Raw genomic sequence first — 27,070 nt, 5'->3', positions numbered from 1 at the left:
GATGATAGATGATGGATGGATAAAATACAATTCAAAAGTTTGTGAATGAAAAGATTTCTTAATGTTGTTGAAAGAGTCTCTTCTGCTCATCAAGGCTGCATTTATTCGATCAAAAATACATTAAAAAATGTGAAAAATTATTATGATTCAAAACAGCTGTTTTCTATGTGAATATATAGTAAAATGTAATTTATTCCTGTGATCAAAGCTGAATTTTCAGCATCATTACTCCAGTCTTCAGTGTCACATGATCCTTCAGAAATCATTCTAATATGATGATTTGCTGCTCAAGAAACATTTCTGATTATTATCAATGTTGAAAACAATGTAGAAACCGTGATCAATTAATGCATCCTTGCTGAAAAAAAGGATTCATTTTTCAAACGGTTTTGTATACAGATATACAGATGATTTCTAAGTGTTTATTTGTCGTATAATCAGTGTGTTTGAGTGTGTACTGAACACGTGTGAGTGTGTGTCAGTAATGAGCTGCATGAGATGTGTGTGTGTTTGAGATGGCCGCTGTATTTTTAGCATATCCTCCATAACACACGGCTGCTATTGCATGTCAAATAAGAGCCACCTGCCTCAGTGACAGAGTGCAGCGCGTTCACCCCTCCACCGACTGATATTTCTCTCGCTCGCTCTCCTTTTTTCTTTTTCTGAGAGCTGCTGTGTCCTTTTATTTGCAGTTAATTTTTGCCTCCTTCACTCTCCCCTCTTCACCATGAATCTTCATTTTGCTGCTGACACCCTTGAATGTGAATTCCTCATTTCCTGGGCTCTTTTTATTTATATCTGTTGCCTGGTGATTCGATCATGCTGAGAATACGAGATTAGCCATCACCCAGCGCCCTTCAATTCCCCCTCAAGGACATCTGCTCTCCGAAATGTTATTGTTTGTGCATTTTAACCCTTCGTTGGCTGGAAAACTCAGACGGGAAACATCTAGGCTTCATTTGGTTTTTCTTCACAAATTCCTAGCATAATAAGGCTTGTCCTTGGGCGGGCGGTGGCGTCTGTTTGTTGTTTTTATTTATCTGGGATAACAAGGTGACTTTTTTTTCTCGTTGGGAAAGGGATTGTTCCTTCGTGACTCAACTCTGGAGGATCGGAACACATCTGTTCCGTATCGCTGGAGCTGATGAGGTCATGAGGACGCGTGTCCCGGAGGTGTGTTTAATTCACTGATTAGCGCTGGTTATGTCATCTTTCGGTGAGATCATCACCTGCTACTAACGTTTGGCCGAACTGGATGAAGTTTTACTCTTTGGCTCTGTTTCAATTCCTAGTGAGCTGCCTACCTAGACAGCATGTTTATACATCAGGCTGTTCCAGAACTCTGATGCAGTGTTTGATGACTATGAATGAGTAAGATGTGTTTTGAAATCAGTCAATAGAACATGATTTCATGAAAAAATGTTACGTACGTGAACAAACATTATTCAGGTATGTTTTACAAGAAGAGATTATTTCAGTCTTTCTACATCAGAATTTTGTTTAAATGAATGTGTTACTTGAATTAAACGAAAAAAATCTATCCATCCATCCATTCATCTACCCACACATCCATCCATCCATTTATCCATCTTTACATCCATCTACCCATCCATCCATCCATACATACACCCATCCATTCATCCATCCACACATCCATCCATCCATCCACCTATCCATCCATCCATCCATCCATCCATCCATCCATCCATCCATCCATCCATCCATCCACCTATCCATCCATCCATCCATACATCCATCTACCCATCCATTTATCCATCCACACATCCATCCATCCATACATCTATCCATCCATCCATCCATCCATCCATACATCCATCCATACATACATCCATCTACCCATCCATTTATCCATCCACACATCCATCCATCCATACATCTATCCTTCCACCCATCCATTTATCCATCCATCCATCCATCCATCCATCCATCCATCCATCCACACATCTATCCTTCCACCCATCCATCCATCCAGCCATACATCCATCTACCCATCCATTTATCCATCCACCTATCCATCCATCCATCCATCCATCCATCCATCCATCCATCCATCCACACATCCATCCATCCATCCACCTATCCATCCATACATCCATCCATCCATCCATCCATCCATCCATCCATCCACCTATCCATCCATCCATCCATACATCCATCTACCCATCCATTTATCCATCCACACATCCATCCATCCATACATCTATCCTTCCACCCATCCATTTATCCATCCATCCATCCATCCATACATCCATCCATCATCCATCCATCCACACATCTATCCTTCCACCCATCCACCTATCCATCCACACATCCATCCACCTATCCATCCACCTATCCATCCATCCATCCATACATCCATCAACCCATCCATTTATCCATCCATACATCCATCCATCCATCCATCCACCTATCCATCCATCCATCCATACATCCATCAACCCATCCATTTATCCATCCACACATCCATCCATCCATACATCTATCCTTCCACCCATCCATTTATCCATCCATCCATCCATCCATCCATCCATTCATCCATCTATCTACCCATCCATCCACTCATCCATCCACTCATCCATCCATCCATCCATCCATCCATCTATCTATCTATCTATCTATCTATCTATCTATCTATCTATCTATCTATCTATCTATCTATCCATCCATCCACCCATCCACCATCCATCCATCCACCCATCCACCATCCATCCGTCCATCCATCCATTCATCCATCTATCTATCTACCCATCCATCCATCATCCATCCATCCATCCATCCATTCATCTACCCATCCATCCACCCATCCATGTATCTATCTACCCATCATCGATTCATTCATCCATCCAGCCATCCGTCCAACTGTTCATTCACCCATCCACCACCCAACCATACATCCATCCATCCATCCATCCACCCATTCACCATCCATCCATCCATATAATCCATCCTTCTACCCATCCATTCATCCATCCATGTATCCATCTACCCATCATCGATTCATTCATCCATCCAGCCATCCGTCCAACTGTTCATTCAACCATCCACCACCCAACCATCCATCCATCCATCCATCCATCCATCCATCCATCCACCCATTCACAATCCATCCATCCATCCACCCATTCACCATCCATCCAATATGTTACTTGCCCTTTTATTGTCGTTATTTGCAAAATGTACTAGAAGTTTCTGAGTGTAATTTTTTTTTTCAGTGTATTTAAAGGTCTTTATATTTTACTCCAAAGGCATATTCAATGAGCTTTATTACTCATAATCAAAGGAAGTTAGCGCAACATATTATTTTATTTTATCTTTTTAATATTACATGCTGTTTTATTGTAATTATTAGTGAAATTTACTAGCAATTTCTGGGTGAGCATCCAGTTACTTACATAACAGTCTTTATATTTTGCTCTAAGGGTGTATATAATGAGCTTCAGTGCTCATAATCCAGGGAGGCTGGTGCAACATTATGTTTCCCATCCTCAAAGCGCAGTATTCTGTGAAGAGAGCGGAGTGGGAGGAGTCATGTCTGCAGAGGAGCTGCTCTGATAGGGCCATTAATGGATGATTGATAGGCCTCTGCTCCAATAGATGACTGTCATTTCTTTTAGTGATAGCCCTGACCTGTCAGTCATGTGAATGATGAATATGTTAAATGATGTAGAACCGCGGCGGCTGAACAGGCATAATTCCAGCCGCCCTCTCAACCGCAGGCAATAAGCCCTCATTCCCTAACATTTATTTACTGCTTAGAGAAGCTTCAGAGCTCCAGTCACACCCAGTTCTTTACAGACCGGCTCTGCACTTCTAAACATATACAAACACGTTCCAGTGGCTTTCTTTAGTTTATGTTTTGTATTTATTATTATTTTATTTTATTTTATTTTTTTTAGATATTTTTATTTTTTACTTTTTCCAAAGAACATTTCCAGATATATTCTCTTCTCGACATACATCATATTTCATTTTTAAAAATTCATATTTTAAATAATGGTTAACCATTACCATTTTTTGTATTGAAATATTATTATCATGAAAATTTAGCACCCTAAATATATTTTATTTCACTTTATTTATTTTCTTAGATATTTTAATTTTTTTAACGTTTTTTTTTACTAACGTACTTCATATTTAATAAAAAAAAAAAAAAAAAAAAATATATATATATATATATATATATATATATATATATATATATATATATATATATATATATATATATATATTTTAAATAATGGTTAACCATTACCATTTTTTGTATTGAAATATTATTATCATGAAAATTTAGCACCCTAAATATATTTTATTTCACTTTATTTATTTTCTTAGATATTTTAATTTTTTTAACGTTTTTTTTTACTAACGTACTTCATATTTAATAAAAAAAAAAAAAAAAATATATATATATATATATATATATATATATATATATATATATATATATATATATATATATATATATATATATTTTAAATAATGGTTAACCATTACCATTTTTTGTACTGAAATATTATTATCATGAAAATTTAGCACCCTAAATATATTTTATTTCACTTTATTTATTTTCTTAGATATTTTAATTTTTTTATGGTTTTTTTTACTAACGTACTTCATATTTAATTAAAAAAACAACAACAACAACAACAACAACAGTATTTTAAATAATGGTTAACCATTACCATTTTTTGTATTGAAATGTTATTATCATGAAAATTTAGCACCCCAAATATTTTATTTATTTATTTATTTATTTTTTTAGATATTTTTATTTTTTACTTTTTCCAAAGAACATTTCCAGATATATTCTCGACATACATCATATTTCATTTTTAAAAATTCATATTTTAAATAAAGATTAACCATTACAACTTTTTGCAGTGTAACATTATTATCATGAAAATTTAGCACCCCAAATATATTTTATTACACTTTAATAATTTTTTTAGATATTTTAATTATTTTTTTACCATTTTTTTACTAACGTACTTCATTTTTAATTTAAAAACAACAACAACAATATTTTAAATAATGGTTAACCATTACCATTTTTTGTATTGAAATATTATTATCATGAAAATTTAGCACCCCAAATATTTTATTTTATTTTATTTTATTTTTTTTACTTCTTTTATTTTATTTTATGCATACATTTAAAGAACATATATTCCAGACATACTTCATATTTCATAAAAAAAAAATATTCTAAATAAAGATGAACACTTTTGCTTTGAAATATTATTTTAATATTATTGTTTCATTGCTTTTTATTTATGCTGATTTAAATAAAGTTAATTGAATTCCCGTATTTTTTTAATTTGGAATTAAAAAGAATTACAGTTTCTTTTTTTTTGTTTTTTACAGAATTTCAAACAAACTCTTACTTCGCAACATTTACTTAAGAAAGTAAAACACAAATCTAGTCAAATGCATCACAATAATTAAAATTTGGGGGTGTCATGTGACCTGAACATGTTTTCATGAGATTCAGGCATGTCTCTTGTGTGTAATGATCTTGTTCTTTTGTGGGAATGTCACCGGAGCGCCGGCCTCATTAATTATCAGGCGTTGCTCTTCTGGAAGGTCCGTGGGATCGTCCAGCACTAGATAATAACGTATCAAACTCAACTTGTGTTGTTTCTCATCCTGTCACTATCAACAGCATCTCAGCTGAAGATCACATTGTGCTGTTCCTCAGATTCACTGTGAGACAGACACAAATGAAGAGTTTTGACATCTTCTGTCTCCCTCTTATGCTAAAATCCAGCCCGTCAGCGCGATATATCTCTCTCCCCTCCGGGTTTAAGCCCATTCCCCGTGTCAGCGGGTCTCGCAAGTTATTGTCTTCCGTAATTAACCGGTTATCAAACAAGAACATTTCATTAAGGTACAATTACAGCTAATTCTGCGGGGGGCGACCGCCATGTCACGATTAAGACGCCAACACATGCTCCATGGCACCGACGCTCCCGTTACTTCTAATTCATAGCGACCTGCTCCCTCTCTGACGGCTTCAATTGCTAATGAATCCGCTCACTTTGGAATAATTAGAAATCCTTAGGCATGGTAATTTATTTAAGAGCTGCTGTCGTTAGGGCCACTCATTAGTGGAGGTTAAATTAATTTGAAACCAAAGCTGCTGGGAGCTCCTTGGGAGTTCATTACTACAAGAAACGACACCACCCCGTTCAATATTTAACTAGCAACACGCAAGGTCACAAACTTGCGTATTTGAGAGTAATTCGTAGTTTTGGATCTGTTATTTTTGTTCTGTTGGTTAAAATCAACTCCACAGTGAAGGTTCAAGCATGCTGACACATCATCAGTTAGGGTTATCATTATTTATATTGTATGAAACAAGCATTTCCTATAAAGCTGCTTTATATAAAGCACTAATAAACTTGATTTGAATTGAATAATTAAAACCTTAAGTGGTGTCTCTAAATTCACACTCACAAATCAACTATTTGGTTTTCCAGTTTATGGAACTTTTATTCCAGTTTCTTGTATTTTAAAGGGGACCTATTATATTTCACAAGATGTAATATAAGTTTCAGCTCAAAATCCCCCACAGATCATTTATTATAGCTTGTCAAATTTGCCCCTATTTGGGTGTGAGCAAAAACACACCGTTTTTGTGTGTGTCCCTTTAAATGCAAATGAGCCACTTTCCAGAAGAGGGCGGAGCTTTAACAGCTCAACAACAACAAAGCTGGAGAATCTCACGCAGCCAAAATGAGGATTGTCAGGGTTTAAGTAAATTTTAGGGTTAGTGATGTCACCAACCCAGGAAGAAGCTTGTTGTAGTCCCTACCAGCCATTAGTTGTAGTCCTTAAACAGCGATTTCTGTAAAAGAGCATTGAAACTTTGCAGTTACAAATTATAAATTTGTAAATTATATTCAGTAATGCTTTATTTTGATTCTCCCCCAACAGAAATTCTACTGACTTTAAGTAACTTTGCAAATACATGTCAACTCAAAAACATTGAAAGCCAATCAGAATCCATCCTGCTTTAAAGAGTTCGAGCCTTTAAAGCGACAGACGACAAAACTGCAGCTCGTGCTTATAATACGAGACAGAGCGATATCATCCAAATATAGTTATAGTTATCGTTTTTGGTGTGAACGAGCCTTAACCTTATAAAACAATACTGTATATAACTATAGATAGATAGATTGTATTACTAACTAAAAACATGCTTAAGAAGAAATCTGTATTTGCTTGAAGTTTATTGGTGGAATGAGGCATTTTACATTTAGTGTGCGAACAAATTCAAATTGACAAAACGAAATAGTGTTACTTAGGAGGACAGTTGTTGAGAGAATGTTCATATGTGACCCAGGACCACAAAACCAGTCATAAGGATCATTTTTACATTTATACATCATCTGAAAGCTAAATATATAAGCTTTCCATTGATGTATGGATTGTTGTTGCTGAGAAACTATTTGAAAATCTGGAATCTGAGGGTGCAAAAAAATAAAAATATTGAGAAAATCACCTTTAAAGTTGTCCAAATGAAGTCCTTAGCAATGCATATCCACTCACAAAAATACATTTTTGATATATGTACAGTTGGAAATTTACAAAACATCTTCATGGAACATGATCTTTACATCCTAATGATTTTTGGCATAAAAGAAAAATCGATAATTTTGACCCATACAATGTATTGTTGGCTATTGCTACAAATATACCCATGTGACTTATAACTGGTTTTGTGCTCCAGGGTCACATATATGAATGCACTTCTCTCACTGTTTCCTTTTTTACAGTGTGGACAACTACTTGACCCTCCAGAAGTTAGTCTTTTCTTCCCTATTGTGCCGTATATCTGCGTGAAACGCTTCAGGAACAAGAACAAATGTAGGGCGGGGCTTGATTTTGTCTGTGGGGATTGATTGAATGGTTGTGGTTTGCTATTGGTGGATCTCATGTGAGTGACAGGTTGCCCCGCCCTCGTCATCAGAGAAGAGAAGAGATGCTGCAAGAGGAGAAACATGACAAGAAACATGAATTTAACACAATAATGATGTGCACATACAAATGATTTATAATAAATACTCCAATATTCCATAAAAGAATTGTCTATTTTGAAAAGTTTGCATTCCATATAATCTCCTGGCCGTCCAGGAGACAGATTTGAGATATTAAAGAGATCTCATTGGTGTTTTTATCTTCCTAAGGGACTGCAGCCGTATTCATCTTGTTAAGTCACATTGCTTTTTTCCCCCAATTTCTCCATTTGCAATTTAACGTTGTCGTCTGGATGTGCCTGGATGCACCGTGACGTATTTTGTCACAGATTTAAAGCGTGTTTTCCCTCATCATTCTGATGTCCGCCCCAGTTTCAGAAGGGAATTGGCCGCACTCGTTGCCAAGAAGAAATGGAAACCGTAATTCTGGGATGTGAAATGATTGACAAGCAATTACATTAGCCTACATCGCATTTCATTCACTTTGTTTGCATAGGCCGCCTTCTGCGTTAAATTCAGGCTTGAATTCAGTCTTTCTCCCTGAACAACCCCCATCTTTTTCTTTTGTCCTGGGATGTACACTTATAAATCTGTGTGTGTGTGTGTGTGTCACATATGCTGATATTTTTATGGACAAAGATGAAATTCTGATGCTTGTAATGTAAATAAATGATATCTTCATAGAGTATAGCAGATACTTACAACTACATTCACATGCAAAATGCAACATGCAATAACTTTCTTCCCCAATGTGACCATAAAGACCTAGATTAGATTTTATGCCTGGAAGTGTTTTGCGTAGAAGCATGAGGTTGAAAGTTGTTGACGTGACACTGACCAGGTGCAAAGCCAAGGTTAAGTGGTCATATTCTAGCATTACGCTCATGTCTGTTTGCGTGTTTATTCACAGTTGTGTTTCGTCTCCTCGCAGGCATATAAACGGAAAACAGAAGCAGCAAAGAAGGAGTACCTGAAGGCCCTGGCAGCGTACCGAGCCAGCCTGGTTTCCAAGGTAACCGGACGAGTTCACGTCTTTGATATCTATGGGTCAGCGCTAATGTTGTGGGGAGTAAACATTAGACTAAAGATTTCAGCACAACATTTCATGGGAAAAGCTGTCAGTGCAAGAGTGCCTGTGTATGTGTGTTTTAAAGGGATAGTTCAGCAAAAAAGGGAATATTCTGTCATTTTTACTTTCATGCCAGTTTATCATACGACTTTGGAAGATTTATAAAAAATATAGTGGAAGTAGACTGCTTTTATGGTGTTTTTTGAGACCTGTGTTGTTATTGTCAACTAAAACAAAACCTCTAAATTAAAATTAAAGTAAAACTCTATTAAAAATCATTTTGTTAATTGAAATAAAATAAAATAAATATTAAATGACAAACTACATGAACTAATATAAAATATTTTTTAAAAGTTCTAAAATTCTAAAGTTCTAAAAACAAACTGAAACAGACTGGAAAATATATAGATTAAAGCTAAATATAATACATAATAATGACAAAAGCACACAATAAAATTAATAAAACTTAAATTAAAATTAAATCTGAAAATATAATAATAAAAGCTCAAAATTCAAAATGTTAATGAATATTATAATTGCATATAATTAATCCTAAAATAACAAAAGTTGTGTCCCACTCATCCGTGTTTTGTCATTCGACACCAGTCGGTTAGCCCCTCCCCCTCTGCCATATAAGGAGAGCTGTAACAGTTGAGTGTATCAAGCGTCCAACATTCCACACAAGTGCATCAACATTCTTTTTGGAATTTTCAGTGTAAACAGAACACTCACACTATTTATGCTACTAAATGGCATAGAATAGTGCACAAGTACACACACCTATAGTCATCAATCATTGATCTTGCATAGAAAATAACCTTCTGCAAAAATTCTCCTTTTCAGTCAAACAGGTTTGGAAATAAAAGATGACAGATTCTTCATTTGTGTGTGAACTGATCCTTTAAACGCTCATTCTTCATACTGCTGGCACGCTCGTGTATACATTCCCCAAAACAGCATCATTAGTTCAAGCCTTATAATCGAGCCAGTGATATTCGTCTCTGTCAGGTTCCTGCGGTCACTAACCGTTGTTTTAATCTATTGGATTGCATTACGCATGTGCGATCCATAAATCGATAGCAAATTTGCGAAAGCGATTTGACAGATTCAAACGAGCAGAAATCAGCAGGATCTGTGGTTTCATTGCATACGTTCATCTGCATAATAAAACGCTGCGATTTCAAACCACTAATTTTACATTCATTGTTTCTCTTTTGAAAAACGCAAATTGCATTTTCATGCTAAACACTCTCTCTCCTTTCCCATACCTCGCTCTCGGAGCTCCTTGGCCCAAAACAAGAGCGTTGATTAAGCCGTGAATACAGTATTCATCAACCTCGCAGGCTTTTATTAAACGCCTTTCTCGTCCTTCATTGCGTATAATTAAATATTTCGTCAAAATCTGTTTTTGGCAGATGCTTTGATTGATGTGTTCGTATACTCTCATGCATTGAAAAGGAGGAAAATATGATAGAAAAAAATTGGTCTAACTATCAAATCCACATCGTTTTCATGGCCCAAAACTTGAAACATACACTCACGAAAAGAGGATGACTCTTTTTACTCATAAATGAGGTTTTATGCACTTTTTTTGTTGAGAAGAATCGGTGGGAAATGTGAAGTTTGAGAGTTTAAACTCATGCACCTGGTGCTATTTTAAAGTGCGATGCATCATTGTCTTAGTAGTTCTAGATAAATAAGGTTTGTGTTTGTGCAAAAGTACATTTTTCTGATATTGTATTTTTAAATTCTGGATAATTTCTCATCATTTTATCAAAACATATCTGGTTAAGCATATCAGAGAGACTGTGACTCACATTTTCTTACAAAAAAAAAAAGTAAAACTTTTGCTTGTAATGTTGTTTAGAGGTTTTATGAAATATGAGGCTGTTAATGGCACCATCAATAACCGTTTCTTTTCTCGCAAAGCTTTTGAAACCGATCGTATGGTGTGTGATGATGTACGTTCAGGACCTGGACAATCTCCACTTGTTTAATTTAAAGAGAAATGTTTGAAAATGTCCGAAGCAGATGTGCTCGCTCAAACGGTCACGTCCACATGCTTGCTTTCCCATTTGGTTTTTGTTCGTTCTCTATGGACGTGGATTCAGCCCTCAATCTTTTCATGTTGATCAGTTTAGATGTTCTGCTCAATATATATGAGGCTTTATGAAAGCGGCATGATTGTGACAGCTGATGAACACGACCGACTGCCCATCACGCACTGGCATTTGAAATACATATTGCCATTTACGATGCGCAAAGCGATAATGAAACAATGCTCTGCAGTGAATGCATGCTCTCAATTTGACACATCAGAGATAGATGTGTTTGTGTGATTGGTGTTTGCTACTGTTTCTCACTGTGGTTTTCTGCTGTTCTAAATACTGACACTTGTGTTTATGTTGCTTATTCATGATTCATTTAAATATCACCTCAAATGTTTCACCTAAAATTTCTCAGGAGAAAATGTAAATGAGCCCAAGTGAGAGCTCTAATATTAATGTGATCATTAGATGAGAAAATTCATTTCCATTGAAGCAAAAGATGCTCTGATCATCAAGTTTTGGAGTCTGTGTCAATACGAACATGTCAAATTGTTCTACTGATAAAATAATTCTTATTGACAATATTAAATAAACTTACACTAGAGCTGAACGAATCGTTAAAAGATGACGATCTCGATTCAAACACCCACACAATCTCATTCTTAAATGACAGCGATTCATCTGTGTTTATTAAACCTTTGCGCTGCCGCTGATCCAGAGAGAGCTGTTGTCATGTATAGATATGAAACAGTTTAAAAACAGTCTTTTCAACCACACAGTATCAATATTTCTGTCTTACAATAATTCGAATGTTCACAGAAGTACACAGATGAAAGTTTATAGTTCGGATATAAACACTGACGTCTACAGAAGCGATCAAAATAGAGTAAATCACCTTTAGAAAGCAACTTGGTGCTTCAAAAAAAAAGAAAGTATCGATTACTTTGTTACACCAGTACGTGGCGACAGACAAAATGTATTTGTCATTGAATCAGTCAAGAGATTTGTTCAAAAACGCTGATTCATCCAGTAATGAAACAAGTGAAGTCTTTATGAGTGAGTCATTGACTCATTCATTCAAGAGATTTGTTCAAAAACGTTGATTCATCCAGTAATGAAACACTGAAGTCTTTATGAGTGAGTCATTGAATCATTCATTCAAGAGATTTGTTCAAAAACGTTGATTCATCCAGTAATGAAACAAGTGAAGTCTTTATGAGTGAGTCATTGAATCATTCATTCAAGAGATTTGTTCAAAAACGTTGATTCATCCAGTAATGAAACACTGAAGTCTTTATGAGTGAGTCATTGAATCATTCATTCAAGAGATTTGTTCAAAAATGTTGATTCATCCAGTAATGAAACAAGTAATGTCTTTATGAGTGAGTCATTGAATCATTCATTCAAGCGATTCATTCAAAAACTTTGATTCATCCAGTAATGAAACAAGTGAAGTTTTTATGAGTGAGTCATTGAATCATTCATTCAAGAGATTTGTTCAAAAACACTGATTCATCCAGTAATGAAACAAGTGAAGTCTTTATGAGTGAATCATTGAATCATTCACTCAAGAGATTCGTTCAAAAATGCTGATTCATCCAGTAATGAAACAAGTGAAGTCTTTGAGTGAGTCACTGAATCATTCATTTAAGAGATTCGTTCAAAAATGCTGATTCATCCAGTAATGAAACAAGTGAAGTATTTATGAGTGAGTCATTGAATCATTCTTTCATTCCAACTTTTGTATTTTAAATCTTTTCACATTTTACAGAACAACCCCCACCCCATGCCAGCAATAACAAATAAAGTAAATAAATAATAATAATAATAAAACAACAATAAATGATAAAATGCCTGTATATACATACAGTATGTACAAGTACATATACGCACATATAAACATTCAATGTCCATACATATGTATGCATACAGATACACATACAAACATCTACATACACATACATTAAAAATAAAATACTTAAAATAAAATGCCAATACAATCATTTTAATCAAACTTTTAAAAAAAAAAGCATTAATTCAGATTAAATAGACTGCAACAAATAATATTTTTTGTCAGAATCTCTAGTAATTTACATGTTATTTTGTTTGTAACAAAAAAAAACGTGATTTTTAAATTATCCAGAATCATGCAGCTCTAACTTGTGAAAAAGTAAAAAAAAAAAAAAAAAAAAAAAAAAAGATTATGGAGTGCATTTTACTGCCAACTGCCATTTCTTTAAATATTTGTGAAATTTACTAGCAATTTTGTTGAGTGAAATTTCTTTTTCAGTGTAGATACATTTAATGATTTGCATTTTCTCTCTGTCAGACCTACAGTGACCCAGTGGAGAGCAAAAGCGCCCAGTCTAGTCAGCCGTCGTCACACATGATGGCCCCCAACACCCCCCTGTACAGCGTCCCGCCCCAGCCCTCCTCCCCGTACCTGGGCCCCAGCCCCTTCCCCCTCTCGGACCTCCAGAGCTACGCAGCGGGGGCTCCCAGACACGGCCTGCCCCGTTCGGCCATGCTGCCCGCGCTCAGTGCCTCCCCCCCAGCGTCCTTCCAGATCAGCCCTCCCCTCCACCAGCAGCTCTCTCTGCACCAGGGCTCCCTCCTCAACCAGCCAATCCGCATGCAGCAGGTCCAGTCACAGCCAATCATCTCTCACCAGATGGGCCTCCAGGCTCCACTGCACTCCCCACCCCCAGGACAGCAGGTTAGTGTGCATGCTGGGAGACACCGCACGTGTTTGTGTTTATGGGGTGCGATTGGAACGGCACACTACCATGTGCATATTATCTGAAATTTCAATATGCATATACCACATTTGCCAAAATGTGCACTGTAAGCATGACCCTCAATGCAATGCACTCAACTTTATAATTCACTTCCAGAGTTTATTTGATTTTTTTGTAAATGCATTGCAAATACGCCCTAGAAATGTTTGGCACTGCATACTACTTTGCATACTAACTACTACAGCATATATTGCACAGTATTCAATTCCAAGCATGACCATAGAAACATTTAGTGTGGCATACTACATACAGTTTCATGTACTAGTTTCATGTACTAAACATTGCACATGCTTGTGATTGGAACGGCACACTGAAATTTCATACTACATTTCCCAAAATGCACTGTGTACTGTATCCCACAATGCAGTGCCCTCAACTTGACCATCCTTTTCCAATGTTTATTTGATTTTCTAAATGCAAATTTGCCCTAGAAATGTTTATAATTGCATACTACTTTGCATACTCATAAAAAACAGTATACAATATACAGCATATATTTGACAGTAAACAGTATTCAATTCCAAACATGACAATAGAAACATTTATCATTGCATACTGCATACAGTTTCATGTACTAGTTTCATGTACTAAACGCCACACGTGCTTGTGATTGGAGCGGCACACTACCATGCAATACTGTGCATAGTATCTGAAATTTCTATATGCACAAACATACTACATTTGCCAACATGCACTATAGGTACTGTATCCCACAATGCAGTGCTCTCAACTATACTACTTTGCATACTAATAAAAAAATAGTATACAATATACAGTGTATATTTGACAGTAAACAGTAATTCCATTCCAACCATGACCATAGAAACATTTCTTGTGGCATACTGCATACAATTTCATGTACTAGTTTTGTGTACTAAACACCACATGCTAGTGATTGGACCGGCACACTACCATGCAATATTGTGCATAGTGTCTGAAATTTCTATATGCATAAATTACATACTACATTTGCTAAAATGCACTGTTGTAGGTACTGTATCCCACAATGCAGTGCTCTCCATTTCCAATGTTTATTTGATTTTCTAAATGCACATGAGCCCTAGAAATGTTTATGATTGCATACTACTTTGCATACTAATTAAAACAGTATGCAGCACATATTTGACAGTAATTCCATTCCAAACATGACCATAGAAACATTTAGCGTGGCATACTCCATACAGTTTCATGTACTAGTTTCATGTACTAAACGTGCTTCTGCTTGTGTTTATGGGGTGTGATTGGAGCACTAGAACACACTGTACTAGGTGCTGTATCCCACAATGCAATGCACTCAACTTGACCTTCCTATTCCAGCATTTGTTGGATTAATTCAATCTAATTGGACGTCATTTGCTCAGAGATTGCACACTACTTTTACATTTATGCATTTAGGACCATGAAACATTTATCGTTGCATACTGTGCATACAGTTTCATGTACTATTTTGGAAAAAAAATTTGCAGCATAAGCTATATATGCCTTGTGCAGTAAAGAGTATGGTAGTCATGATTAAAGTGTTAAATATAAAACAAGCGAGCAAACTTATTTTTATGTGGAAAAACATTGAAACACGCAGTACACCTCCTGGCTTTTGTTTAGTACAGTGTTATTGCTCAATATTAATAGCAGTGTTCGTAATCTTTGTCGGAACAAATCTTGCTGGGAAAATGTTACCAAATTAACTTGATAAAGGACAGGTCATCGTATGCGTGTGGTTAGCGGTCTCGGTGTGAGGTGAAATGAGATGAAGTGAGAATTGGGGTGGAGGATGTGTTGTTTTGGAGGTGTTGTCTCTGTACTGAAGACGTCGTGTGTGAAGTGAAAAGGTCTGATAATCCAAAGCATCAGTGTTTAGCACCTTCCTACAGTGAAGCATTAAAAGAAAACATTGTTTTGTTTTGAAAAGAAGTGAGGAACAAATGTCAGGTTTAATTCTTAGAATGCAATTAAATGAATTTAATAATATGCTTTATTTAATAATTTGTAAAACATTAGTATATTTGCTTGCACTTTATTTTACAGTGCATGCACTTGTGTGTACTTGCAGTGTACGTACTGTAAGTACAGTATAATATAATGGGTTAAGGTTAGGTTTAGTGTTAGGATCAGGGTTAGTGCATAGTTATTACCCAGTATGTAGACCATAGCATGTATATGTGGAACAGGACTGTAAAATAAAGTGCTACCGTATATTTTAAGTATGTGAAGTACATACATCAGGGTCACACAGTTTGCATGAGGTATGTTTGCATACTTGTATATTTTTCTGTCCTAAAAATGCTAATAAAAAAATGTGTATTCTCTCTTGTTTCTCAGGGATTCTCTCACTTACAGTCCGAGTATCAGAAGAGCGTGGGGGGGTCTCAGTCTCCAGGGGCTCCGAACCCAGTGGGCCAGAACCCCGACTGGGACAGCGAGTACTGCAACCGGGAATGCGGCGGAAACCACTGCAGGTAAACAGCGTGTGTGTGTGTGTTTGTGTTACGATGTTAACTGTGTCTGTCCCATGAGACGTGTGTCATGGTATCAGGGGACTCTGTGAGCGTGTGCGAGCAGCATGTGTGGTTTCAGAGCTGTACGGCATGAATTATTTATTGTGTAATATAACAATGCAATGCAATGCAAAAATAAAAAAACACACACACAATAGCAAAGTTTAAATACTAGTTCAGCCAAAAATGGAAATTCATATATTCACCCTCATGTCATTCCAAACCTGTATAACTTTCTTTCTTATGTCGAACACAAAAGTAGATATTTAGCAGAATGTTCACGCTGCTCTGAAATCATTGATGTTTTATAATAGTGTTCATTTTTGACAGCTATTTTTTACAATTTAAGCACAAATCAAGAGAATATTGCATGGTTTATTTTACCTCATATAGTTTCCTGATTCATTATAGGCTATTTATCATATACAAGAAAAAAAAAAAAACAAGAACATTAAAACAGTGAAATTCCTAGTAATCCAATAATTCCAATAATGATTTTCTATTAAAACAACAGCAAAAAATGCTTTGCATCGTCACACAGAGGTTGCATAAGTGCAGTTATTCTGCAAAGAATCGCAAATATAGTCGAGATTCATGTTTGGATTTATTACAGTCGTGGGTTAGTCGTGGTAAAGGAACACAGACAGACTGAATGACACTTTCATAAGCATAATATCTTAAATGGAGATTGCTCCAGCTTACTTTATTGTTGGTGTGGTGAGAAATCAAATCCCCCCAGGAATTGGGTCTCCTTTAGGACCCAGAGCGATCCCAATAGGACTTTTAAGTTTAAAGACTTTTTAAGCAAAATCTCGTTATGATTTATATAGTGTAAAATGCATTATAATGACCATTTAATGTCTTTTAAATTACATGGTTCATATATAAGTATATAACTGAAGCCATAGGTTGTGAAATCAAGCATTTCTCATTCTTACTGTTTTTTAGTTGGCTTATGTACTAGTTTAAGTACTAGCATCTACCCAATTAGGTATGTTTTTTGCTTCCAATATAGAGTACTTCCCAATTACATGTTTCAAATTAATGATGTTTGTGTGTCAACATGTTCTCCAACTAATACGCCTATATAGGTCGTTTGTCACTTCCCTGAAATACGACCCATAGGAGCGTTTACTAAAGTTGCGCCCCTATCGACAACAGGACACTTTCATTTTAATGCATTGTTCCCTTTTATCTGCGTCATATTTCAGGTTTCGTGTAGCTCAATTGGCAGAGCATTGCAATATATAACAATATGCAATCATGTGATCATGTTTTTGATCCCAGGGAACACATGTGCTCATAAAGTGTATATGCACTATAAATCACTAAGGGTAGGTTTAGGGGTGGGGCGGGTGTAGTCGTTAATAAATAATGAGTTTTGCTAAATGGAAATAGGACAAATGGTGTAAAAAGTAGCAGAAGAGCTCTGATTGGGGGATTTAAATTGAAAATCTGGCAACCGCAGCAATATTCCATGTTACTATAGTCAGTTATCATAATGATGTTGGTGTCGTCTCATCATCGACTCATCCTAGTCAAGGAAAAAAGGGTCGTCAACGTGTTCTGAGAAGCCTTCGAGTGAATCCAGTCTCATGGATTACTGTTATGATGGTGGGGATTTTTTGGTTGAATGGAAACGAGCAGCTCAGACAATCTGCCTAATATCTTGAATTGCGCTCAAAGGATTTGTTCGAATTTCGGTTTGGAGTGACACGAGGGCGAGCCAATGATGACACAATCCTTATTTTCGGGTGAAAATTTTCTCAAGAGAACTTTTGGAGCTTTTCTTCTTGTTACATTTTCCTGACGCTCATTTGTCTTCTCTAATTGTTTTGCAGTGGCAGTATGATAGGCAGGGATAAGCCACTCTACCTCACTTGAAGCAAAACAAGGAGAACGGAAAGAGAAAAGATGAAACAACACCAGGGAGTCCCCCCCGCACCTCTCCACCCTTCCCAGACATCATCAGTTTCCCTCAGTGTCATTTTACATTCGTTTTTAGAAGGATGTGTGTGTGTACGCGTTCTGAAGACTACTAGTGATCCTTTCATTTTTGCCAAGCACTTAAAAATGTACAGGCCTCTGCGCCAGAGACCTCAGAGAGCACTCACCCCGTCTCTGAATAAACTTAAAAGAAAACAACAAAAAAAGATGTATATAACAGAAAGGAAAAAAAAAAATAAATGAAAAGGAAAAAAAATAAAGCAAACTACCATTAAACTGGCCCTCAGGGCAAATGAGCTTTAACTAAAAGAGAGGAAAACTCTCCTCTTAGTATCTCAGTTACTTTCCTCCTTGTCTCATTTTTGTTTTCTTTTTTGTTTCGTTTTGTTGTTGTACTTTTATTTATTTCCTGCTTGCTCTTCTTTTGGCCAATAACAGGTCCATTACTCTTTTCGAGGGCGATACATTGCTGTTCAACTGATGCTCTGTGAATTTTAGGCGAAAAAAAGAAAAAAAAATACATTAAATGGAAAAATTGATAAATACAACTTCTTTTTGTAAATTTAAAGACCCGTGTAGGTCTTTGTTGATCTGTCACAGTGTGATTGTAAATATCACTTTTTGGGGGGTCAAATTGGGAAGATGAAGTCCAGATATTTTTTCTTCTTTAATATGACTTATAATTCATTGATTTGTATTTTAAATGGTATTTTGTGAATGCGTGCCGGCGTGAATGAGCGTGCGTGTGAGTGTATTTGTGCGTTGTGTAACTGAACAGCCTGTGCAGGTGATATCAGAAGAGTGTTTCCACACGTACACAATCTTGCATTAAAATCTGTGCTCACTGGTGTGATTTCCCCCCAAAAAAAGATCTATGGCAAAAACCATGACAGACTGCATGACCTGGCTCTCCATTTAGGCTCCCCAATTCATTCGGATTTTCGAAACGGACTCCTGCACGACACTGAGATCGCAAACGCATGGTCCGACGAAGAGTGTTTCACAGCCAAATTTGTGAAGCGATTGGATCAGCTTTGTCGATGTACTCTCAGGTTCTAATCGTGACGTATATATATATATATATATATATATATATATATATATATATAAGCGTAAATGTTTCAGATTCAGGTCAAAGGCCAGAAACGTACTTTACGCAAGTACACAGATGTAAACACAAATGTTTGTGCCATTAAATCATTAACTTTAACTTATCATTCAGCAATATTCTCTTTCAACTTTTCTCCACCGTGACAGTAACTGACTGTAGATGAAGAAAGCGCACTGCATACTTTTGTTGTGCAGAATCACATTTCACATTATATGTACTTGCATAGAGTGCGTTTCAAGCCTAAAGCAGTAGTTGTTTTGAAACTTGGGTCATTTATTTTGCCTGGTCTTGACTGACATTAAATCCACCAATATAACATGTAAAGGTGAACTATAATGTTCTCAATGTGAGATAATACAGCACACAGTAAATTAAAACAACAGTGGGTCTATAGTTTTCTAGTAGCTTTTGCTAGATGTTCTATTGTGTTGATCTCATCTTTAAGTTTTGTGGGAAAAAATTAAATGCATTTGATCATTTAGTCAAACGTTTTATTTTAATCTCTCTTCTTTTTTTTTTCTACTGTAGCATACTATTTTTAGTTGAATAAAAGAAATAACTTCTAAGACATTTAATTTGTGTACAAACCTGCCAATTGTAGTTATTTTATTTGTAAAGTCAGCAATGATAATTATTTTAAAATTGTTATCAGCGAGTTGCCCATCAGTTAATATTTAATAATGTTTAACAGGTTTCTATTTATGAACAAAATGAGATCAATTTTGCTTATAACTACAATATTTGAATTTTATTGTTTTGTTTTTTGATTATGATGATGCTTTTATTTTTACTTTTTGAATACTGTTTTTTTTTTTCTTTCCTTGCCAGCCAGGTCATTTTGTGTCACTATGCCTTTTTGTTTCATTTTGTCCGTAATAAAAACGTTAAATGAGATATTTGTGCTTGTTTTTTGTTGTTGTTGTTTTAATGTATTTTAACATTCATAACCACTTTGTCTATGCTATTTGACAGTGTCTGCTTCCTCATGTGCCTTAATGCTTAAATTAATTGACCAATCCGTACTTTTCTTTGCAATGGTTGGTTGTTTTACTGTTATAAAAGAAATCAAGATATAAAAAGACGGTTCACTCCTATTAATTATGAACAAGCGTGCCACACAAGTCGTGAAAAGTGAAGCCATAGCGTCTCGATCGCCCCCATGTGGCTGGATGCAGTATAGGTCATAAACCCCGCCCTCTCCATATAATGAAATGGACGTGAGACAAACTAAACAGTCAAATTACACATCAAATATTTTTTTCCAAACGTGATTTTTGTCATTATAGGTAGTTTTTATCACGCTGGTGTTAGTTAAATTGTTAGTTTTTTAAATAAGTTTGTTTTTAGTTAGTTATTTGATGCTATAGACCTTATTTACCAGAGAAACAAGAGCGCCGCCATCTTTAGAAAATTGTCTTTGAACTTCCGTTTTTGCGGTAGCCCTATATATTTCTATGGCATCGCTGTTGAAGAATAATTAGCTGGTGAAGTGGATTTACCTGTTGTAGAGTTAATGAAAGTTATCATGAGCATTGTTATGTTTAAAGCAGATGTCTTAACAAATGTCAGTAGACCGGTAAGATTTAAAAATGAGCAGTTCATTCATAAATACGTAAGATCGCTGTGGAAATACAAACCGGAAGTCAAAAGACAACTAGCGCAGCGCTAAAAAGGGGCGGAGCTACACAAGGTCTATAAAAACGCGGGTTTTGACGTCATGATTGACAGCTGCTCTGAGGGAAGTAGTGAAGCATCAACAGACTTTTTTCTGGATCTTCAGGAGGAGATTGGAGCTTTAACTTTAATTTCATTTCCAGAACTGTTTATTTTAGTGATGGCGAAATGAAGCTTTGTGAAGCACCGATGCTTTCCTCTCAAGTGTATCGTAAAAAGGTTCATTACTCGAAGCTTTTCAACACAGTGCACACTAACGACATCTTGTGGTGAAAAGGTGGAAAAAACTGCCTTTGCGTTCCAGACGACGCAGCTATTTTTGGAGTTTCATGTAATAAATCAGTTTGTGCTATGAAAAGCGTATAAAACAATGTAAATTATTATTATACATTAAAAAAAAAGTCTTTCACGTGTCATTTCACTTACACAATTTGAATAAATGAGTCTGAATAAAATTTGGGGGGACAAATAGGCAAGCTTTGGCATATATTATAAAAATAAATGATTGTCATAGAATGAAGTATGAACTGGGAATAAATACAAACTGAACACATGTAAATATTTATTCGTATTATGGCATATTTTTTGCTAAAAAGCAAATGACACTTCACATCTGCGCAAGGGTTCACGTTATGTGAATCAGAAGAGGCTTGTTCGACTTGATGCAGCGCCGCAAAGACCGATCGGCGGCTGACTTGAAGCAGTGCATGCCGGTAAGAAATGTTGTCCGACTTGAGACAGCGCTGACATCATGTGACTGTGACGTGTGGCTTTAAAGTACCGCGAGAGCGATTCGAGATCAGCCGCCTGAGTTAGCCAGCGCAGTTTCTCAAGAGGAGCTGCACGAGCGCTGATGACGACACAGCTGTTTCATGATTGGCCGGATTCACCGCATGACAACGATCACGTGTGTTTCGTGTTTATTGTCATGCCTTCAGCTCCACTAATGCTCAAAAATCTGTTTTTATAACAGTTAAAGCTCTTTTCATGTAGTCGCGATGTTGTATTGTGTCATGTTTATCAAAATAAAATGGATAAAAAACAAAGACCCCACTACATTGTTATTTAAATAACATACGCTTATGTTGAACTTTATTCTTGTAAAAACAGACGCTGTAAGCAGTACTTAAAGTTTTGAATGAAAAGGTCTCTGAAACATCAGTGTATTAGTCAAATATTGCATTTATTTCACTTCAGCTGTGATAAAGTATGCAAACCGATGCAAACGCAGCGCGAGCGTCACTACGAGAAGCAGAAAGTGTCCGACTTCACGTCTCCGTTTTCAGCTCCTCCCCGCCTGCACGCGGCTAATCTCGCCGATCGGTTGCATCCAGCCGCAGCCGATGTCGAACACACCTAAGATCAGAATACGAAGCAGTCACATGGTTGTGTGCGAAAACGAAGCTTCGGACGTCACCGATCACGTGGTTATGGCAAAACGAATCAAGCTCCGATACAGTGCTTCAGTGTGAGATGTTTCATTTTTTTGATACAAGCTTCGAAGCCTCAGTGTCAAACGCATAGACTGTAAAAAAAGATGGACGACGCGACGCCGCTTCCTTCCATTGTATTGAACTGAAGCCAAAATGGGCTGATGAATGGGCGCTGACACGTTACGCAATACGTCAAAAAAAAAAAGTTTGGAGCCTGGGCATGCGCAGAAGGAATCGTCGTGGAGCCGGAGGCGGAGTCGCGATATCAAACTTCCGCCCAGACGACTGCGTCATCATTCATGTATTTTAAATAGACTATAAAAATTATACACAATTTAAAAGTCTACCTATAAAATAATAGGCTATTCTGTTTCTAGAGCAATAATATTTTTGAAACAGCAAATTCAGTAGATAAAATCAATATAATATGCCACTAGAAACAACTCTAAATCGCCAGAAACGGTCCTGCCATTTTAAATCAAGTTCAACTAACGTTACAGGAGATCGATTGCTGTAATTAGAGTAAGCTATCATTAGTTTTGTCCTGCTAATTATTATTTTATACCCATAAAAATAATAAGTAACTGCCAGATAACGATCACCTGCTTTTTCCCGACATGGTTAACATTAGGTGTGTTATCTTAACTAATAACATTTATTAATTAGCTTATAACGCCCACATTTAATGTTACAGAAAAAAGTTCAGTGATCCGTCAGATCCTGTAGGTCAGTTAGTACAGTTTACTGCTGAACAACTCATTTTGTTGGTGTTAAATAACAAAGAAATCGAAAATTAACAGTTAGTTAATACATCTTCAATCTCCCCTCGAAGCTCCGACAGTCCTCAGACAAGCTGTCAATCAACTTCGAATCACGACGACACGCCCCGTTTTTATAGCATCAAATTGCTAGCTAAAATCTAAATCATCACAAAAACGAACAATTGAATATATATCAGCGTGATAACAACTACCTTAAATGACCAAAACCATCTTTCAGAAAGTTTTATTTGAAGCAGAATTTATTTTTAAGTTTTCACTGAAGTCTCATTCGACTGCATTGAGAGGGCGGGGTTTATGACCTGTACTGCATCCAGCCTCCAGGGGGCGATCAAAGAGCCCGCGGCTTCACTTTTCAGGACGTATGAGACACACCCGGTCAAACGTCACATCACTAGTTTATTTCACACCGACATAATGAGTTGTTCTGCAGTATTAACCGATTCTGCGGGAGTGTGGGCGGGACCTTGATATCGCGGCTCCACTTCACGCAGACTACGGACTCAAGATGTCAGCGCCATATTGGCACACTGGCGGCTTCACTTACTACAATGGAAGAGAGAGAAAGGTGCGTCGTTCATCTTTTTTTTGTTTACAGTCTATATGGTTATGAATGGGAGAAATGGCAACATGTAATAAGGCGGAACACTTCCCGTTTTTAAGTAAAAGATCCAATCGCTGCTTGATAAAGTCATTGCATCACTGCAGCTGCCGTTAGAAGCTCCGTTTCCCAAGCTGAGACTCGCGCTAACGACTGCACATGCGCATTGGCTAGCCTAGCCTTAAAAAATAAGCTTTTTAACGCTATTTGAGCATAATAAACAACATTTATGGGGCAATTCATATCAGATTTTGTTGCTGATTTGAAATATGTTATTTAATTGTGAGTTCGCCTAGCAGATTTTTGAGATTTAAGGATTTCCCCCATTCAAATAGATAGGACTTAACCAGGAGGCGTTGCAAATATGGCGGGCGAGTGAACAGACTTTTCTCGAAAGGGACTTTGAAAAAATCCTCTGTCTAAAATGAGAAAGAGAAATGCATTATGGTATAACACATATGAGTCACTCTCACACAGCAGGAACATGAATGCTAAACGTCTCTTCATGTGCTTTTACCAAGAATCAACATCCATATGGTGTGTTTAAGTGGACTGTGACCTGACATCTCTTGGTTTTTGTGGTTTGCTTCTAAAAGTATAGACCAACATTTCTCATATTATGCGTTTTTTTCTTTTCAAAGCAGTTGACAAGCAAAGCCATACAGTAAAACTGCCTCGCCGCCCTCCATTTATGTTTTATTCATATTGCGGCGGGTGTTGAATTGGCAGATAGATCATTATTGAACAATTGGAAACCAGAATCGCCATTCCGTGCTGTGACACACATTACGAGGAATATCTCAGTCATATAATCTTAATGAAACATACGCTGGTGGAGATGGAAAGATGCGTTTCATTGCGCAATTGTGTGCATGTTAGTGTTACAATAAAGCAACAAGCAAAACCTTGATATTTCATTGCAAAAAGCACCAGGAAGGAGGCCAAAAGTTCAACTTCCCATAAGAATGATGAGGTCTCTGTAATATTACAATTGCATCTACTACACGATGAGATTATATAGATGCTTTATTTTTTCTCAATATTCTCAAATGTTTCTCCTCTAGATTTTTGAGAGATCTCAGTGTGCTCAGATTTGCCAAGGTACTAAAGTCATGCAATCTAAAGTCATTCATTTTACTTTAGTAATCTGTAAAATGTTCACTGACAGAAAAATGTCCATCTGGAAATGATTGGATGGTGAAAAGTGCCTCTATATAACAGCTGATTGAAAAACAGGGTGGATTGGTGATGTTTTTAAGAAATGTTATTTTGATGTGGAAAACTGAAACCAGGAACTGTAAAGGATATGGATAAAAAAAATGAATAAAAAAGGCTTTTTATCTCACTATTTTGACTTTGTTTCTTGCAATAGCAAGTTTATATCCCACAATTATGACTTTTTCTCGGAATTGTGAGATATAAACTCACGATTGCGAGAAAATGTCAATTGTGAGCTGACTTTTTATCTTGCTGCATTGGACTTTATAACTAGAAAAAGCAAGTTTATATCTCATAATATATAATAATATATGAAGACTTAAGATGCAAAAGCCTCTAAGTGCCATCTGAAATGTTCTTCTAAAATGAGCATTTTTATCAAGCTCATATGTTTAGGTTCAGTAATTTCACTTTAATGGCAATTAATAAGTCCTTTTCATTGCCATTAAAGTGAAATAACTGAACATAAACATGCGACCTTGATAAAAAGGCTCATTTCAAAGAAAATTTCAGATGGTACTTAGAGGCTTTTTGTGAGATTTAAACTTCAAATTTCCTTTTGTATTTTTGAAACAAGTTTCCAGCTGAAAAAAAAAAGAAAAAAAAATGCATTAATTAAAAACCAAGCACTGAAAATAAATGCAAATGTTTCTCCTCTAGATTTTTAGAGATCTCAATGTGCTCAGATTTGCTGTTGTACTAAAGTCATTTTATTTTAGTAATCTGTAAAATGATCATTGAAAGAGAAAAAAAATGTCCATTAGAAATGGCTGGATGGTGAAAAGTCTCTAAATAACTTGCATTGAAAAAAAAAAGGTGGATTGGTGATGTTTTTTAGAAATGTTTTTTTAATGTGGAAAGCTAAAACCAGGAAAGGGTATTAATAAAAAATGAATAACTGTGAGATATTAACTCACAATTGCACGAAAATATCACTTTTTTTCCCCACTGAATTGGACTTTATAACTTGCAATAGCAAATTTATGTGTCATAATTCTGAGAAAAAAGTCAGAATTGTTTATTCTGTGGCAAAAAGCAGCTTTCATAAAAGGGTCTATTTTAGCTGCATGCTGAAAAAAGGAAAAATTAAAACCCAAGCATTGAAAATGAATGCATATGCAGTTGTACAGTATGACGTTCGATCGGTGGACATCAGGACTGAACAGTGAAACAGTTTATGACCTGCGACATGGAAACTTTCCACTTCTGCGGTCGAAGCATTTGCGGTGCAACGAGCACTGAACAGACTCTGACAAGAGCTTTTTTCTTTCTGTTTCTTGTCATTTTCTCCTCCTTTGATGTCACACATGTAACGTATGTGCTATGGTTTCCATGTCAACATTTTTAGCTAACGAGACCACATGTGTAACTGGTCTGGTATTCTTTAACAGGGGAGGTTAGTTTAAGTCTTTTTCCTGTACCTTTCTCTCTGACTGGTCTTTTGTTAGAGGAGAGAGAGAGAGAGAGAGAGAGAGAAGAGAGAGAGAGAGAGAGAGAGCGTTCAGGAAACGTGGGCGGATTTGACAAGAAAAGAGTTTCAGTTTCTGTCTTTTATAAGAGCTTTGCTTTTTTCTTTTCATGCCTTTTTTCATTATTATTTTTTTTTTTTTAGGTTCAGCAAAATGAAAAGTTTCAGAAAAGAGCACTTGGTAACTCAAGAAAAGATAACTGTGCAACTAGGCCAGTTTAATTATCGGATTAATCACAAAAACTATGAAGCGTACATGCTTTCAACTAAAAGAAATTCACATTACAGCAATAGGATTTGTGGTCAGAATGTGCTTAATTGTCAAAAATTATGCAAAAAGCATGTGATGGTCCTAAAATAGTCATTTTCTTTACGAAATATAATCATTTCAGCTTTTGAGATGAAATATGAGCTACTATCAGACAAAAC

The 27,070-nt window shown here is 36.3% G+C and overlaps 1 protein-coding gene across 1 annotated transcript in view; it reads left to right on the top strand.

Annotated features, from left to right (window-relative positions):
- tox2 (TOX high mobility group box family member 2) overlaps positions 1 to 20,362 on the top strand; it is a 139,699-nt gene extending 119,337 nt beyond the window's left edge. The window contains 4 exon segments of the mRNA XM_048198639.1: positions 8,932 to 9,012; positions 13,447 to 13,833; positions 16,235 to 16,371; positions 18,252 to 20,362. Of these exon segments, the coding sequence (XP_048054596.1) occupies positions 8,932 to 9,012; positions 13,447 to 13,833; positions 16,235 to 16,371; positions 18,252 to 18,294 (648 nt within the window). The 3' untranslated portion in view covers positions 18,295 to 20,362.
- Positions 20,363 to 27,070: the final 6,708 nt, after the last annotated feature.

Source organism: Megalobrama amblycephala, linkage group LG8 (assembly GCF_018812025.1).
Source record: "Megalobrama amblycephala isolate DHTTF-2021 linkage group LG8, ASM1881202v1, whole genome shotgun sequence".
Taxonomy (NCBI): Eukaryota; Metazoa; Chordata; class Actinopteri; order Cypriniformes; family Xenocyprididae; genus Megalobrama; species Megalobrama amblycephala.
The sequence above is the reverse complement of the archived record's forward strand: the minus strand, read 5'-3'. Positions and strand labels throughout refer to the sequence as shown.